The following is a 17,510-nucleotide window of genomic DNA, read 5'->3' on the forward strand; positions in this document are numbered from 1 at the left end:
CAAGGAACTTATGTCAACATCAAAATGCTCTCCTTGAGAGCAGTCAGCTAAAAGTTTTTTGTGCATTTTGATGTCGACATAAGTTCCTTGTACTCCTTATTCCTTTGGAATTAGGAATATGCAGCCTTCGAAACATATGTCGAAAATAAAGGATATTTGTTAACAAGTCGTTCAACTCCATTCTTTCATAAACTTATATTTTTAAAATAAACATACAAATTTCCGCACGAAGACACGTAGTCTATGCCCTAGGGACGTAACTTCAACCGTGTTCTTTCTGATGTGAATTTGCTACCCAGGTATTGGTTATCTTTCGAATTATCCTTTAAGATAATTCATTCAACTACTCAAATATATATATATATATATATATATTATATCTATTATACTTTATTTAAAGCAGCAGAAAATTCAACAAAACCTGTTACTCTGAGTTTCCCGTTGCAAAAACTGTCAATGAACGGCAACGTGAAACTCAGAGTAACAGGTTTTGTTGAATTTTCTACTGCTTTAAATAAAGCATATTACTCTACCACTAGTATTTGAGTACTCTTTTTCCACCTTGTTTCACATTTATGTGTTTACTCCGGTATGTATATGTGTGGCACCTTAGGCAAATGTCTGCTATTATAGCCTTGGGCTGACCAAAGTCTTGTGAGTAGATTTAGTAGAGAGAAACTGAAAGAAGCCTGTCGTGTATATGTGTTTGTGTCCATTTGTCCCCCTCTACTGTTTGCAAACTGGCTTTGGCATTTTTGCATCCCTTAGTGGCTTGGCAAAAGTGACCAATAGAATAGGAACCAGGTTTTAAAAAAATGACTACAGTTTAATGACTGAAACAAGTAAAAGATAAAAGATATACACATACATATATACACAAATGTAAACATACAGAACATATATTGCATGTATGTATATGAGGGCTTCCATATAGATTTTTTCTACGAAATTCATTCATAAAGCATAGGACAGCTAGAGCTATAGAAGAAGATACTTGCCCAAGGTGCTACACAGTGGCATATAAATTGTGCTTATGCAGGTTCTGTTTAAACGCACCTGCACTGGTGACATGTAAAGAGCGCCCTGCACACTCTGGGACATGGTTGGCATTATGAAGGGCATCCAGCTGTAGAAACAATGCCAGAAAATACAGCTCCTGTCAAACCATCCAACCCATGCTAGCATGGAAAGCAGACATTAAACAATGATGATAAAAATAATGCTGATGTGTGTGTGTGTGTGTGCATGTGAGTGTTTGTGTGCAAGTGTGCATTTATGAATCCTGCATCTACAATACTGCATACATTGGTTAATATATCCACTCTGTAAGGTGGCAAAATGCTTAGCGGTATTTCATCTGTCTTTATGTTCTGAGTTCAAATTCTGTCGAGGTTGACTTTCAGAGTCGATAAATTAAGTACCAGTTGTGTACTGGGGTCGATCAAATTGACTGCCTCCCCTCTCACCAAATTTTGAACTTTGTGCCTAGAGTAGAAAAGATTCTTTTGAAGATGCCTAGCTGGCAGAAACGTTAGCACAATGGGCAAAATGCTTAGCAGTGTTTCGTCTGTCTTTGTGTTCTGAGTTCAAATTCTGGTGAGGCCGACTTTGCCTTTCATCCTTTCAGGGCTGATAAATTAAAACCCAGTTGCATACTGGAGTCTATCTAATTGACTGGCCCCCTCCCCACAAAATGTCGGGCCTTGGGCCTAGAGTAGAAAAGAATATATCCACTCTCTTGACAAATATGCAGATGCCTAGTTTTCTGACTAATAGATTCTTGGACAATCTATACAAGTGAGTATGTATTTGTTATCAAACATGCACTGAAATTTATTCAAAAAAGCATATTTTTTATTCAAAAACCTTTCAGTAAAATGTGATTCACACTTTTCTTTGTATTAAACCTACTTTGTTAAAATATACATTAATATTTTTTACAGTAGAACTTTCATGCGTACACATTGTTTTGTATTTGTGTTTTTATACACACAGATATATAATAGAAATATTTACGACTTATGTTAAAAAATGAAACTTACTTTATTCAATTATGTATATGTAAATTTAGTGTATTTTCAACTCTTATTATATATATGAATGGAATATCTCAGTAAACATGTATGTGTGTGTATGTGTGTGTGTGTGTGTGTGTGTGTGTGTATAATTTGATTCAGTTTGCCAGAACAAGAAATAATTGTTAATTTTAGTTCTGGTTGACTGCATGAAATAGGTTATTTATTTTCTATTTCTGAATATTCAGTGCTTTTTCTCTTACCATTACTAGTAATGTATGCATATATGTGTGTTTGTGTCTGTGCATACACACACTCATGCACACACATACACACACACATATATATGTAATATGTATTATCTGATTGATATGACAATACCATTGTTGTCGTCCATACCTTCACACATGTTATATGTGATGTCGCTCAAACATTGCCAAAACAATTGTAAATCACGAAATAAATCTAAAACCAGGAACATCATTCTTCATTTATTTTACACCCACATGCCCACACACATACAAACACACACACATACACACACACACACATACAAACACACACACATACAAACACACACACATACACACACACAAACACACACACACAGAGGGTCTCCATAAAGTCTGAAAAAGAAGTCGTTTCTAAGTTTCAGAAATTGGGGAAAATATTTGATGAAACAAATAATAAATAAAACTCCAGAAGGACAGAAAAACTAGATACATCAAATGTCTTAAGTCCATGTTTTTGCATTTGTCCCATTCTTGACCATGAAAAAGATAAATGATAATATATCTGCATGAATGAACGTACATAAACTCACATGTAAACAACACCACACACACACACACACAAACACACATATTCACACACATATGTGTACATACATATACACAGATGCACATACATACATGCACACACATTTATACATATACATATACACACATGCATGCACATATATATTCATACATATACACACATGCACAAACACACATATATATATATACTTAAAATAATATAGGGTAGCAAAATTTTAGAAATTTTTTTATTCCCTTCGAAATTGCTCTCAATGTGGGTTTGGAAGTTTTGACTGCTCCTTCTAGCATGTAAGGTGGCCTGTTAAGGGTTACCTCTTTCTATGTTTAAATGTACACTAATTTTATATGGAAAATATGTTATATATGTGTGTGTGTGTGTGTGTGTATGTATATAGATATATATTTACACAGAGGTACACACACATACACACATGCACCAACACGCACACACACACACACACATAGATATGTATCAATCCAAATATGCAATGTTACAAATTTATTGCAGCTGATCTCACCAATCAGTTTTGCACTGGATATTAAATAATTGGGCAGATATCTAATACACATGCTCTTCAGGGATGACAGGTATGGAAAGAAATTTGGTGTCTGCTCTCTGTTACTGAATGTGAGAAAGCATGTGTGTATATGTGTGTGTGTACATATATATAATAATATAAATAATATATATATATGCATATATATATGCATATATATATATATGCATATATACATACGTATATGTACATACTTACAACTATATGTATATATATATGTATATATATATACATATGTGGGCACAGGACGTCATGAAACGTGTACAACAAAAAATACGATGTAATGAGTACATGGAATATGAACTATTTTTTTCAAACATCAAAAGACACAAATGGAAAACAAAACAAACAACACAAAGAACAACCCTCCATCAGTTGTTGGCTGTTTTTCTACTCTCGTATTTCGAGCATACACACACACACACACACACACGCACATACACACGCACATATACATAAAAGGGTAAAGACCCCCCTTCAGTCATAAATGACCATGGAATTGTACCTAGATAGTTACTCCCCGAGGTACAAGTCCGGGCAAGGTTGTTTTGTGGAAGACCAACCTCCCCTCTCCATGCCACCAATGTTGTCCAAGAGAAAGGTAAAGACTGATACATCACAATTCACTTCTACAGCTGAGTGAACTGGAACAAGATGAAATAAAGTGTCTTGCTGAAGAACACAACACACAGCCCCTTTCAGGAATCGAACTCATTACTTCATGATTGTGAATCCGACATTCTAACCAGAGAGCCATGCACCTCAATACATTGCTGGTACTGATAAAAAGAAGAACAGAAGGATTTATGCTTGTGATAGCTTCTACCTCCCCAAATTATGTCATATCAATACTGAGAACTCCTTTTCTGCCTCATCCTGGTGCTATCTACCAGTTTACTCCCACAACCCACACAACACACATAAAATTTCGACAGCTTATTCCCACCCCAGGACCTATATTATGTCAGTCATCGTACTGCTCTATTGAGTAACACTTATCTTAGGGTCAGGGCCTATAAGAGTGGAAGGGGCAGTGGGTTCATCTGGTACATTAGTCAAGGGACCCTTGGAGTCAGTTAAGTAAAGGCTTATAAGTATATGACAAGCCCCTTCTCCCAAAGTGAAAGGAAAAAAACAAGCAAACATTACAGCATAAATTTTAGAGGGGTTAAGCCCCGACCCCTGTCTCCCTACGAAAGTAATCTTGTTCCTACAGAATTTTTCTTCTAAGTGTGAGTGTTCTCAAAAGTGTAGGTGTTTGTATCTATGAAGGCCTACAGGAGGCCTTGTGTATATACATGCACTTGTCTGTGTGTGAGAGGGAGAGAGAGAGAGAAAGGGAGAGAGGGAGAGGGAGAGGTAGAGTGTGTGTGTGTGTATGCTGTTCATGGGTGTGCATATATATATATATATATATATATATATGTTCATGTTTGTGTGCATATATGTGTTAGCATGAATATATGTATGTGTTATGTGATGTATGTATACAGCCTGTGTGTGTGTTTGTGTGTGTGTGTGTGTGTATAAATATATATATATATACATATATATAGGAGAGACAGGAGAGGGAGAGAGGGAGAGAGAGAGGGACAGAGACAGAAAGAGACAGACAGACAGACAGAGAAAACAGATAGACAGATTGATACATTGGTAGATAGACCGATAGATAGACAAATAAATAAATAGCAGTGTGAGAATGAATGTGCCTACGTGTACCTATCCCACTTACAAGTGTGTAGAATGGATGTATATAGTGTATAATCTATGTGTGTGTGAATGGTGTGAATACAAGTGTGCATGTATCTATAAATGTGTCTGAGTATGCGTGAGTGTGTCTATATTTGTGTGTGTCATAGTGTGTGTATGAATGTGTGTACGTGCATATATAAATATATGTAGTGTTGAATGTATATATGTGTGTGTGTGTGTGTACCTAGTTGACATTTGACACAAATATAAAATACATGACCCTAAAATCTCCCTAACTACTGATTGTTTTACTGTGGGGTGGGGGATGCAAGTGGAGGGGTTACCTGGGTCCAAGGGGGTAAGTGTTTTCTTGCGGGGGTGGGGGGGGGGAGTGCAAGGTGATCTTGTTTCTATAGCAACAAGATGGCTACTGTTGTTGTTGTGATGCCCTAAGGGTTAATTATGATCAAAAGTGTTCCAGTCTTTTGTTTACATTCAAAGATAGCGAATCTTCTTCGACTCCATTATCTGTTGTGTCTTTTCTGTTACATTTTTTTCCTTGCTAAATGATAGAATGTAATTTGAGAGGTTTTGAAGGAATATATATTATATATATATATATATATATATATTTATGAGCCACATAGTTCTGGGTTCAGTCCCACTGCATGGTACCTTGGGCAAGTATCTTCTACTAATGCTTTGGGCCGACCAAAGCCTTGTGAGTGGATTTGGTAGATGGAAACTGAAAGAAAACCGTTATATATATATATATATATATATATATATATATATATATATATAATAGATATATATATATATGTATGTGTGTGTATATATGTTTGTGTGTCTGTGTTAGTCCCCCCCACATCGTTTCACAACTGATGCTGGTGTGTTTATGTCCCTGTAACTTAGAGGTTCGGCAAAAGAGACCGGTAGAATAAGTACTAGGCTTACAAAGAATAAGTCCTGGGGTCGATTTGCTTGACTAAAGGCGGTGCTCCAGCATGACCACAGTCAAATGACTGAAACAAGTAAAAGAGTAAAAGAATATATATATATATATAATAAATATAAACCAATGATCATGATGATGAGATGATGATGATGATGATGATATATATATATATGAATATATATATGTTTGTATTTATTATATATATATATACACACACATATATATATATACACATATATATATGTATATATATATATGTATATATATGTATATATATGTATATACACACACACACACACACACTCATATATAGATATATATATATATGTATATATATCCTATATCTATCTATCTCTCTCTCTCTCTCTCTCTCTCTCTATATATATATATATATATATATATAGATGTATGCATGTTGATGTCTCAATTTGGCCACAGTTCAATGATTGTTACAAGTACTTTGTATAAGAGATTTGTGTGTGTGCATGTGTGTGTGTGTGTGTGTGTGTATGTAAGCGTGTGTAAATGCACGTGTTTATGTGAGTGTGTGGCACTTTGAACATAAAGAAAGAAAACAGAGATGTAAAGATGGGCAGTCAAAAATGATAGACAAGTACGACCTAGAAACAAACAGATGGATAGACCCTGACAGCTGGGTTGACTGACAACAAACTGTCACAATTTTGCGACATGATCATCATGTCTTTTACATATTTCTTTATTTGTTGCTTTTGTTGTTGTATTTCAATATTTTGCTTAAGCGTTATTATTGTAAGGTTCAAAAATATTTAAAATATCAAACACACCCTAAAATCTAGAAACCCTCACTGTCCTCTTTATATACATACATACTTATATACATGCATACATATATATGCATGTGTATATCACAAACAGACATCAACATTTTCTCTCCAAAAGGTTTTAATTTAGTATTTATAGATATATAGCTTTATTTGCTTCCAGATACACTGTTCATAAAAAGAATTGCTTTATCTTCTCAAAGTTTGTAAATTCTTATGACATCAACATATATATAGTTGTTTAAGAATCCATAAGTTAGAAAAAATATGAACTTGTATATTTGTCAGTAGAATGTGTATATTAATGAAAGTATGCATTGTTGTATATCCATTACAGCTGATCTTAACAATTGGTTTTGCACTAAAGGTTCAACAGGTTGTTTGATAATAACCTGATTATGTAATCCTGCACTCTTCAGAGATCGCAGTTATGGAAGTCAAAATATCACCTGCTGTTGCCATTTTTACTTCCATAACTGCCATCTCTGTTATCTAACACCCTGTTGAATCCCTATTGTTAAACCAATTGGTAAAATCAGCCATAAGGGATATATGATACTGTACTCTTTGATTAATACATATATGTGTGTAAAAAAGACAAAAATGGGGTTTAAAATTTACGACAGCTGTTTCGATAAAATTTTGTTGATGCATTCATAGATTACATCATAGTATATAATCTGCCATCCTCAGATAAAATTTTAAACAAGTGAGATAATACCTTGATCATGCATAGCAGGTTCCTTTCACTTTCTGTCTATCAAATCACCTTACATGGCTATGGTCAGCTGAGGCTATAGTAGAAGACACTTACCCTAGATGCCACACAGTGGGACTAAACATGAAACTGTGTGGTTGGAAAGCTAACTTTAGACCACCCAATACATACACACCATTGATAGGCCAATTACTACAGTATCCATCCGTAGATAACAACTCTTGTGGATTTGCCATGTTAAAATCACAAGTATTATTGAGGGAGATGAAAATATCGCCAGCAGTGGCCTGTGAGAACATCACATGCATTTCAGCCTTTTTGTGTGTCATCAGTGATGTATAGATGTACACTTGCAGCCAGCCACACACCTGCACATGAAATCATCATCTCTGATATATAGTGCATGAAAATGTTCACTGGTATTGTGATCAGTTGAAATGCATTTAGTGTTCTCAGTGGCTAATGTTGGGAGGAATTATCTCTTTCTGATATATATATATAGTGTTTTTAACACAACAATGCGATGTTATCTCAGGACAAAAACTTCAGCAACTGACCTATTGACTGTGTGTATACATGTATGGTACACTGATGGCTATTTGAATTAAATACTGCTTCAGTTGCATATACTATATTTTTATTCAGCTGGGCAGCTTCTTACAAGATCAGTGAATGCTTTATTCACTTGTTTCAGACCAGAAAAAAATCTTATCCAATCATATGGTTTGTTTGTGAATAAACATCTTTGAAAAGGTCTAAAATGTCTAAAATACATCTGGCATTCTTGCTGGTTACTGCAGGGGTAGGGGGTGACTGGTCATCTCCCTTTGAAATTGTATTTTTATTACTGCATACTCATAAGAGATGTTATCCCGGGACAAATACTGCAGTAACTGGCTTATAAACCGTGTGTATACATTAAATATGATACATAGACACTCATTTTAATATTAGACATTATAAACATCAAAATGAAGCAGAGATGAAGCTAAAGGTACATTGGTAGGACTAGAACCAACCATCTATTTCATGTCAGTTAACAACATTTCTAATTATATCAAAGAACACCTGCTAAGCCATCTCCGTAAATAACATACCCTAATTTCTGTCATGTTGGTGTACTATAATATCTAATTTTAGACAATAGAATGGCAGGTGTTCTGTAATATAATTTGCAATGTGGCAAGTGATCAATAGACTCAAACACCATCGTTAACATTAAAATTGTAGAAGTTAATTCATAAATTGATAGAGAAGCTTTCACACACCAATTCACTACAGCCACAGACCCGCCCATTAACATTCTCTACTGTCTATCTCTTCTTTGGCTTCTGTTCTTGAGTGACTGCCTAAGAAACTTTATAGTGAATTTAATCCCGGTCAGATTGTCATGTTGATTTTACCTTCAGAAATGCCTATCAGTTACACTTCACCATTGTTAATTTTCATTACTGTTCAAATGGACATGGGAAAAAATATATGTTAACTTTAGATGTTTACACCTTCAACTATACTCAGGGTAGTTTATTTTCTCTGAAGTTTGCTTCCTACACAGATGGTTTTGGGTTCAGCCCCACTATAAGGCAAGTGCCTTCTGTTATGATCCTGGCTGACCAAAACCCTCTGAGTGGATTTGGTATATGGAAAATGAATCATGAGGTTGGGAGTTCGATTCCCAGACTGGGCTGCGTGTTGTGTTCTTGAGCAAGACACTTATTTCCCATTGCTCCCATTCACTCAGCTGTAGAAATGAGTTGCGACATCTCTGGTGCCAAGCTGTATCGACCTTTGCCTTTCCCTTGGATAACATCGGTGGTGTAGAGAAGGGGGGTGGTGGTATGCATGGGCAACTGATGGTTTTCCATAAAAACAACCCTAGATTGTGTGTTCACTGGTGAGGTGACTTTCTGCCCAGACTTGTAACCTAGAGGGGAACCCCTTAGGTGCACCCACGGTTATTCATGACTGACGGAGTTGTTTAGTTTTATATATATATGTGTGTGTGTGTGTGTGTGTATATATATATATAGGAGTGGCTGTGTGGTGGTAAGAAGCTTGCTTCCCAACCACATAGTTCTGGGTTCAGTCCCACTGCATGGCACCTTGGGCAAGTGTCTTCTACTACAGCCTTGGGTTGACCAAAGCCTTGTGAGTGGACTTGGCACACAGAAACTGAAAGAAGCCCGTCGTACACACACACACACACACACAACACACACACACACATATATGTATGCCAAGAGCACCATCCAAGCGTGATCGGTGCCAACGTCGCCTTACTGGCGCCTGTGCCGGTGGCATGTGTAAAAAGATTCGAGCGAGGTCGTTGCCAGTACTGCCTGACTGGCCCCCATGCCAGTGGCATGTAAAAGCACCCACTACACTCTCAGAGTGATTGGCGTTAGTAAGGGTATCCAGCTGTAGAAACTCTGCCAGATCAGATCGGAGCCTGGTGCAGCCATCTGGTTCGCCAGCCCTCAGTCAAAATCTTCCAACCCATGCTAGCATGGAAAGTGGACGTTAAACGATGATGATGATGATGATATATATATATATGTGTGTGTGTGTGTGTGTGTGTGTGTGTGTGTGTGTGTGTGTCTGTGTTTGTCCCCTCACCATTGCTTGACATCCGATGTTGGTGTGTTTACATCCCTGTCACTTAGCTGTTTGGCAAAAAGAAACTGATAGAATAAGTAGTAGGCTTACAAAGAATAAGTCCTGGGGTCAGTTTATTCAACTAAAGATGGTGCTCCAACATGGCCACAGTCAAAAGATTGAAACAAGTAAAAAAAGTAATATGTATATTACTTCGCCGTGATAGACCGCTAGCCAGTACACATTCTTTATTTTCTCTCTTTATTTTTCTCCATGTTTCTTTCTGTGTTCCTTTCTGTGAAAGAGCATAGACTCGAAACATTAAAGACATTTTCACTTCCCGAGTGTTATACTAATACATCTGTTTGTTGCTTATACACCTGTCTTCGTCTTTTGTTTTTCTGTGAATTCTCCTTATATATATATATATATATATAACTGGAGCTTGGTGCAGCTCTCTGGCTTTGCAGTTCCTGTCAAGTCATCGAACCCATGCCTCCGTGGAAAGCAGTTGCTAAATGTTGATGAGGATGATGATGAGGATGATATTCTTTTATTTGTTTCAGTCATTTGACTGCAATCATGCTGGAGCACTGCTGTTAGTTGAATAAATTGATCCCAGGATATATTCTTTATAAGCTTAGTACTTATTCTTTGGTCTCTTTTGCCAAACTGTTAAGTTACAGGCCCGTAAACACACCAACATCAGTTGTCAAGCGATGGTAGGGGAAAACACAGACACAGACAGACACACACACACACACACACATACACGCACATACACGACGGGCTTCTTTCAGTTTCCATCTGCCAAATCCACGCACAAGGCTTTGTTCGACCTGAGGCTTCAGTAGAAAACACTTATCCAAGGTGCCATGCAGTGAGACTGAACCCAGACCATGTGGTTGGGAAGCAAGCTTCTTATCACACAGCCACACCTGCGCCTATATACATATATTTGTATAATATGTGTGTGTGTGTGTGTGTGTGCATGTATGTGTGTGTGTGTGTGTATATGGGTGTTTGTGTGTGTGTATATATATATGTGTGTGTGTGTGTGCATATGTATCTTTCTCCTGTACTTGTTTTAGTCATTGGACTGCAACCATGCAGGGATATGGCCTTCAAAGGTTTTAGTCCCCAATACTTTTTATTTTAGGCTAGGTACTTATTCCATTGATCACTGATGCTGAACCACTAAGTTATGGAAATGTAAATGAATCAGCACTAATTGTGAAGTAGTGGTGGGTGACAAATACAAACACAAATAGGTACAAACATATGTTGGTATATAAGTGTGTGTGTGTGTGTTTGTGTGTGTGTATGTTTGTGTATGTATGTCTGTGTGTGTATGTTTGTGTGTGTGTGTGTGTGTATGTTTATGTGTGTGTGTGTATGTTTGTGAGTGTGTGTGTGTGTGTGCATGTGTTAGTATGTCTCCTTGTTTTAACATTGTGTTTCATTTGTAAGTGAGTGAAGCAGTGTCATTCCTTTCCTAGTCTGACCACAGGGAACCATTACTCAGCTTGGAAGAAGGTGAGGTTTGCCAACAAGAAGGCCATGCAGCTGTAGCACATCTGCCTCATTGATCTCCATCTGGTCCAGAAAGTGGACATTAAAATGATGGTGATGATATGATGATGATGATGATCGGTGGTGGACTGGGTCTAAAAATATTGGTTGCTAAGAGACTAAGGGGGGGGAGGCTACCTGCAACTACAATGCTATCATATATATTTTTTTTTGTCAAAAGTATTCTTTTCAACTGTCTACAAACACAGCCAGGCTGAAATAATTAATGCATTCTTCCAGGAGTGAATAAAAAATTCTCAAACTTGAGGGGATGGGCCCCTTAGATACTAACATGGGCCCCCATATATGGATTTTAATGGTGCAGGGGACCACTTGCCTTCAGGCAAGCTAGCGAACTGGCCAGTCTGCCACTGATGATGATGATGATGATGATGATGATGATACACACAGCCGTTCACACGTACACATATACATAAACACTTACACACACATTCATACAGGGAAATGATTTTCTAGATTGTTTTCGATCAGCTCCTGCCCCCCCCCATTCTCTGTCTTTCTAAATCTCTTCTTTCAGTCTCCTCTCTTTCCCTCTCTAAATCTCCTTTTCCTTTTTTTCCCACTGTCTAACAACCCTCTCTTATTCTCTCCAATAGGCTGCTGTAGCTTCCACCTAACTTGCATAACCAGCTTCACACGTCACATGCCAACCTCATGGTTTGAACCAGATCAAACGGAAGGAAGCTGAGTTTGGTAACCATGGAACTTTCATCAGCTTCACCAGTGCCTACCGACAGTCATGGTTTGCAAGATGTTGAGAATGAAAGCAAACACGATTATATTGTTGATCATGGCACAGCTGAAATAAATCACAACAAACCCCCAGACATGAATTCAGCCCCCTTGTCATTTGCAGACCCTTTGAAACTCTCAACAAATTTGGAATATTTAATGTCAAGCACTGAAGAGGATGAGAATAAGTCGAGTTTTACAAACGAAAAATTAGCAAGCGATTCTTCGTTAATTCTAAACGAAGCTGTCGATGTCCACACAGTAGTCTCCTGTCTTCCGAATGAGAGTCTTGGGATAATTCTTGGCATGAATGAAAGAATCGAATTCGAGGAAGGAGAGAAAAGAGAGGTTTATATGAAGAAAATTGTACCAAATGGAGCTGTGCACCGAGTGGTTTTGGAATCACAGAGCTTTACACTGGGGGATGAGATTCTTGCCATTAATGGTGCATACTTTGAGAAAATGACTCGAAGTGAATGCATTAAATTACTTACAAATTTGCCTTCGGAGGTTTCCTTCATTTCTCGTCGCAATCCAATGCCTTGGACAGCAGGTCCTCGCTGTTCCTTTTATTTGAATTTGATCGACAATAATCGCGAGAGTATACTGAGCCCTGCTCCCAAATTATTCACTAACGAAGGTAAAAAAATACCTGACAATTATAAACTGCTGGAAATCAGTTTGTACCGAGAAATTGGAGACCAGTTAGGCATCAGTTTGGTACCAAGTTACGGAGATACAAACCATTATTACCAAGTAAGTGATTAGTTTCTTTCACTTTATATTTTATTGTTATTGCTAAATCAAAAACACAACAGCAAAATATTAAAGTATGGTTTTGTGGTTCAAATGCCTTTCCTTTTCTCATGTTTAGGTCACTTATATCTGTTTATAAACAATAGTAATGTTACTGGCACTCTTATAGCTTGTTAATGTTTCCCCAGATTCCTTTTTAAAGTGAATTATGATGCCTGTCTTTTACAAACGTCCTCTCTGTTTACCCAACAAGTCTTCAAAATTATTTGAATATCTGTTGTAGCTTGTGTGCTATAGACAGTCACAAATTGCTCTACTTTGTGTAAATTGCTTGTATTCTACATACTTATAGACACATGTATGTGTATGTTTGTTTTGTGTGTGTGTATATGTGTGTATTTATGTATATGTATATATATATATATATATATATATATAATATATATGTATGAATATATGTATGTATATGCATGTGTATATATCTACTACATATGTGGGAAATTCTGTCTCTGTGTTTGTTTGTAGAGTTGTTAGATAACTCCTCCTACATCATTTTATTGATTTTGATGAAACTTGACACGTGAGTAGAACTCATGTCTGGAAACCTCATGGCATACTCAGATTGTTGAAAAAAAATCGATAATAGGACCCCTTGAAGGGATCCTCATACTTATCTACTATATTTTATTTTAAAAACCAAGGGAAATAACCATTTCACCCCTAGAAGGGATCCTTATATGTAACCAAGGGAAATAACCCATTCATTTTCCTAAATTATTTGGTAAAAATGAAATTGTGTATGCTTATTTCTTAGTATTTGAAGTATTTGAGTTATTTTCGCAATTTATCCAGTACAACCCTTAAACAAATAAATAGTATTTTCTTAAACAATAGATCCACTTATTTCAGTTACGTGACTTATTCACACACACACATACTCACACACAGACACACGATGGGCTTCTTTCAGTTTATGTCTACCAAACCCACTCACGAGGCTTTGGTCAGCTTGAGACTATAATAGAAGACCCTTCCTCAAGGTGCCATGCGGTGGGACTGAACCTGGAACCATGCAGTTGAGAAGCGAGCTTCTTACCGTACAGCCATTCCTGTGCCTTTCCCATCAGATATTTACATCTGCAGGGCAACAGATCCCTAGGGTCTGTGTTTGAATATGTGTGCTTGTGTGTGTGTGTGGGGAATATTTGTGTTTGCTTTTTTTTGTTTTTACTAGTGGTGTCCTTCTTTCTTATCTCCTTTGAAAACTTATCCAGCCATGGGGGAAATATTAACTTATTTGGTAAAAAGGTAAGGGTTGGTGACAGGAAGGGCATCCAGCCATAGAAAATCTGGCTCAACAAATTCTAACCCATGTTAGTATAGAAGCGAATAAGTTAAAATGATGATGATGATGATGATGATGATTATGATGGCAATGATGCCCATGCAGGACCAGTTGCTAAAATGAATAGTTTGTGAAATCATGGAATTCATAGAATAAAAATCTAGGAGGTTGTTATTTAAAACATTAGAAGAGCAAATTTTTTTGAAGTTTTGTTGAAATTCATCTCATGAGGAAAGCATTCAATTAATTTGTTGTCTTTTACAGAAAGAAAAGTGGTATTAACGTTACAAACTGCATTGATTTAAACGGTCAAGTTAAAAAAAAAAAAAAGATTTACTTTTGTGATGAATCGGAAATAGTGTGTGTGTGTGACATGAGAATGAATTAGAAGGGAATTGTATTGTATAATGATTCTTTACATGCTTTTAATCAAAAAGACACATGGACACACACACAAACACATACACATATTCTTTATTCTTTATTCTTTTACTTGTTTCAGTCATTTGACTGTGGCCATGCTGGAGCACCGCCTTTAGTCGAGCAACTCAACCCCGGGACTTATTCTTTTGTAAGCCTAGTACTTATTCTATCGGTCTCTTTTGCCAAACCGCTAAGTAACGGGGACATAAGCACACCAGCATCAGTTGTCAAGCAATGCTAGGGGACAAACACAGACACACAAATACACACTCGCATACATATATATACATATATACGATGGGCTTCTTTCAGTTTCCGTCTACCAAATCCACTCACAAGGATTTGGTCGGCCCGAGGCTATAGTAGAAGACACTAGCCCAAGGTGCCACGCAGTGGACTGAACCCGCAACCATGTGGTTGGTAGACAAGCTACTTACCACACAGCCACTCCTGCGCCTATATGTATATATACATATATATATACATATATATATATATATATATATATATATATATATGTATGTACAGATATACATGTGTATATTCTTAAATGCCTGTGAATATATTATAGAGAGATGTATGAATATAAATAAGGTTTATAGTTGTTAGTGATAAACATGATGAGAAAAATAATGGGGTTACACTGTTAGGTGATTAAGTATAAATGCATGTATGGGTATTTAAGATGATATGAATGTATGTTAGTAGAATAAGTATATGTAAATTAAATGTATGTAAGACCTGGCAAGCCAAGTGAGACCATAGCTGTGGCTTGTGCCAGTGTCACGTAACTGACCCATTTAAGGGTACCTTTCAATCATTGGGCAATATACTGTGCTTGAGAAGACCTGTTGAGTCAAGTGAATCATTGTTGTTTGTGACCAATGCCAGTACCACCTGACTGGCATGTGAAAAGCACCGTTCAGGTGTGGTCGGTGCCAGTGCCGCCTGACTGGCTCCTGTGAGTGTGGTCAATGCCAGTACTGCTTGACTGGCTTCTGTGCCAGTGGCATGTAAAAAGCACCCACTATACTTTCAGAGTGATTGGCGTTAGGAAATGCATCTAGCTGTAGAAACCTTGCCAGATCAGATTGGAGCCTGGCACAGCCTACTGGCTTGCCAGTCCTCAGTCAAACTTTCCAACCCATGCCAGCATGGAAAGCAAACGTTAAAAGATGATGATGATGATGAATAAGTGCCAAAATAAAGAGAAACTAATATATCTTAGTAACAGAGGTTAGGTTTTGTGTATAAGTGAATTGTAATAAATTTACCAGTGTATCACTCTGGGAGTTAATTTCGGGTGGCACGTAAAAAGCACCCACTACACTCACGGAGTGGTTGGCGTTAGGAAGAGCATCCAGCCGTAGAAACACTGCCAGATCAGACTGGGCCTGATGCGGCCTTCCGGCTTCACAGACCCCAGTTGAACCGTCCAACCCATGCTAGCATGGAAAGCGGATGCTAAATGATGATGATGATGATGATGATGGTGTGGTGCACTCTCTCAACACTGTGGTGAATGAGGATTGAGAAAGACACAACTGCACAGTGTTTTTAGAAAGTGTGATGGCGTTGGTGCTGGTTTCTTGGTCTGCTGAACAACCCCCATGAGGAATATCATTATAATGGGCATGATTTGTGCAGAATCAGTCTTTTAATTTTGTGTTAGTTTGGTGCCACAAGTCCCACAAGCCCCATAGTTATTGGGATATAGAATTTGTAAGGGGTTAACTTCCATTAGATGAGTAGCTAAAGAGCTGAAGGATCCCATGTGCTCAGATTCTGTTGGGTTGTGTGTAAGTGACCTTCTTCAGGGGGTTATTCTGTGACATACCAATTAAGCCATAACAGGGACCCTGATTGGTGCTACCACATTGGATCAGAATACGCTTGAGAACAGTAGTGGCCAAGAGGTGGTCTCTGGAATAATGAAACATTATAGTAATAAAGACACATTTGAAATATATAAAGTGAATTGAATGAAATAAATAAGATATAAGTAAAAATTCTAATGCTGTAAAATATCAGAAGGTGAATTTGTGCAATAAATAGGATTACATAAAAAAACAAAGACATACAGTTTGTTCAGAAGTATATGGACAGGTGAAGAGAGGTTATGTATAATTTAAAAAGGTGTAAAATATAGGAATACCTATAGTCACATATATATATGGCGCAGGAGTGGCTGTGTGGTAAGTAGCTTGCTAACTAACTGCATGGTTCCGGGTTCAGTCCCACTGCGTGGCACCTTGGGCAAGTATCTTCTACTATAGCCCCGGGTGACCAATGCCTTGTGTGTGGATTTGGTAGACGGAAACTGAAAGAAGCCTGTCGTATATGTGTATATATATATATATATGGGTGTGTGTGTTTGTGTGTCTGTGTTTGTCTCCCTAGCATCGCTTGACAACCGATGCTGGTGTGTTTACGTCCCCGTCACTTAGCGGTTTGGCAAAAGAGACCGATAGAATAAGTACTGGGCTTACAAAAGAATAAGTCCTG

The 17,510-nt window shown here is 37.4% G+C and overlaps 1 protein-coding gene across 4 annotated transcripts in view; it reads left to right on the top strand.

Annotated features, from left to right (window-relative positions):
* The window catches only part of LOC115220334, a 311,427-nt gene that overhangs the window by 124,251 nt on the left and 169,666 nt on the right, over positions 1–17,510 (top strand). For all 4 annotated transcript variants that reach the window (XM_036509866.1, XM_029790433.2, XM_036509867.1 and 1 more), the window contains one exon: positions 12,346–13,237. In XM_036509866.1, coding sequence (XP_036365759.1) covers positions 12,449–13,237 — 789 coding nt within the window. In that variant the 5' untranslated portion in view covers positions 12,346–12,448. The remainder of the gene's footprint in view (positions 1–12,345; positions 13,238–17,510) is intronic.

Source organism: Octopus sinensis, linkage group LG16, assembly GCF_006345805.1.
Source record: "Octopus sinensis linkage group LG16, ASM634580v1, whole genome shotgun sequence".
NCBI lineage: Eukaryota > Metazoa > Mollusca > Cephalopoda > Octopoda > Octopodidae > Octopus > Octopus sinensis.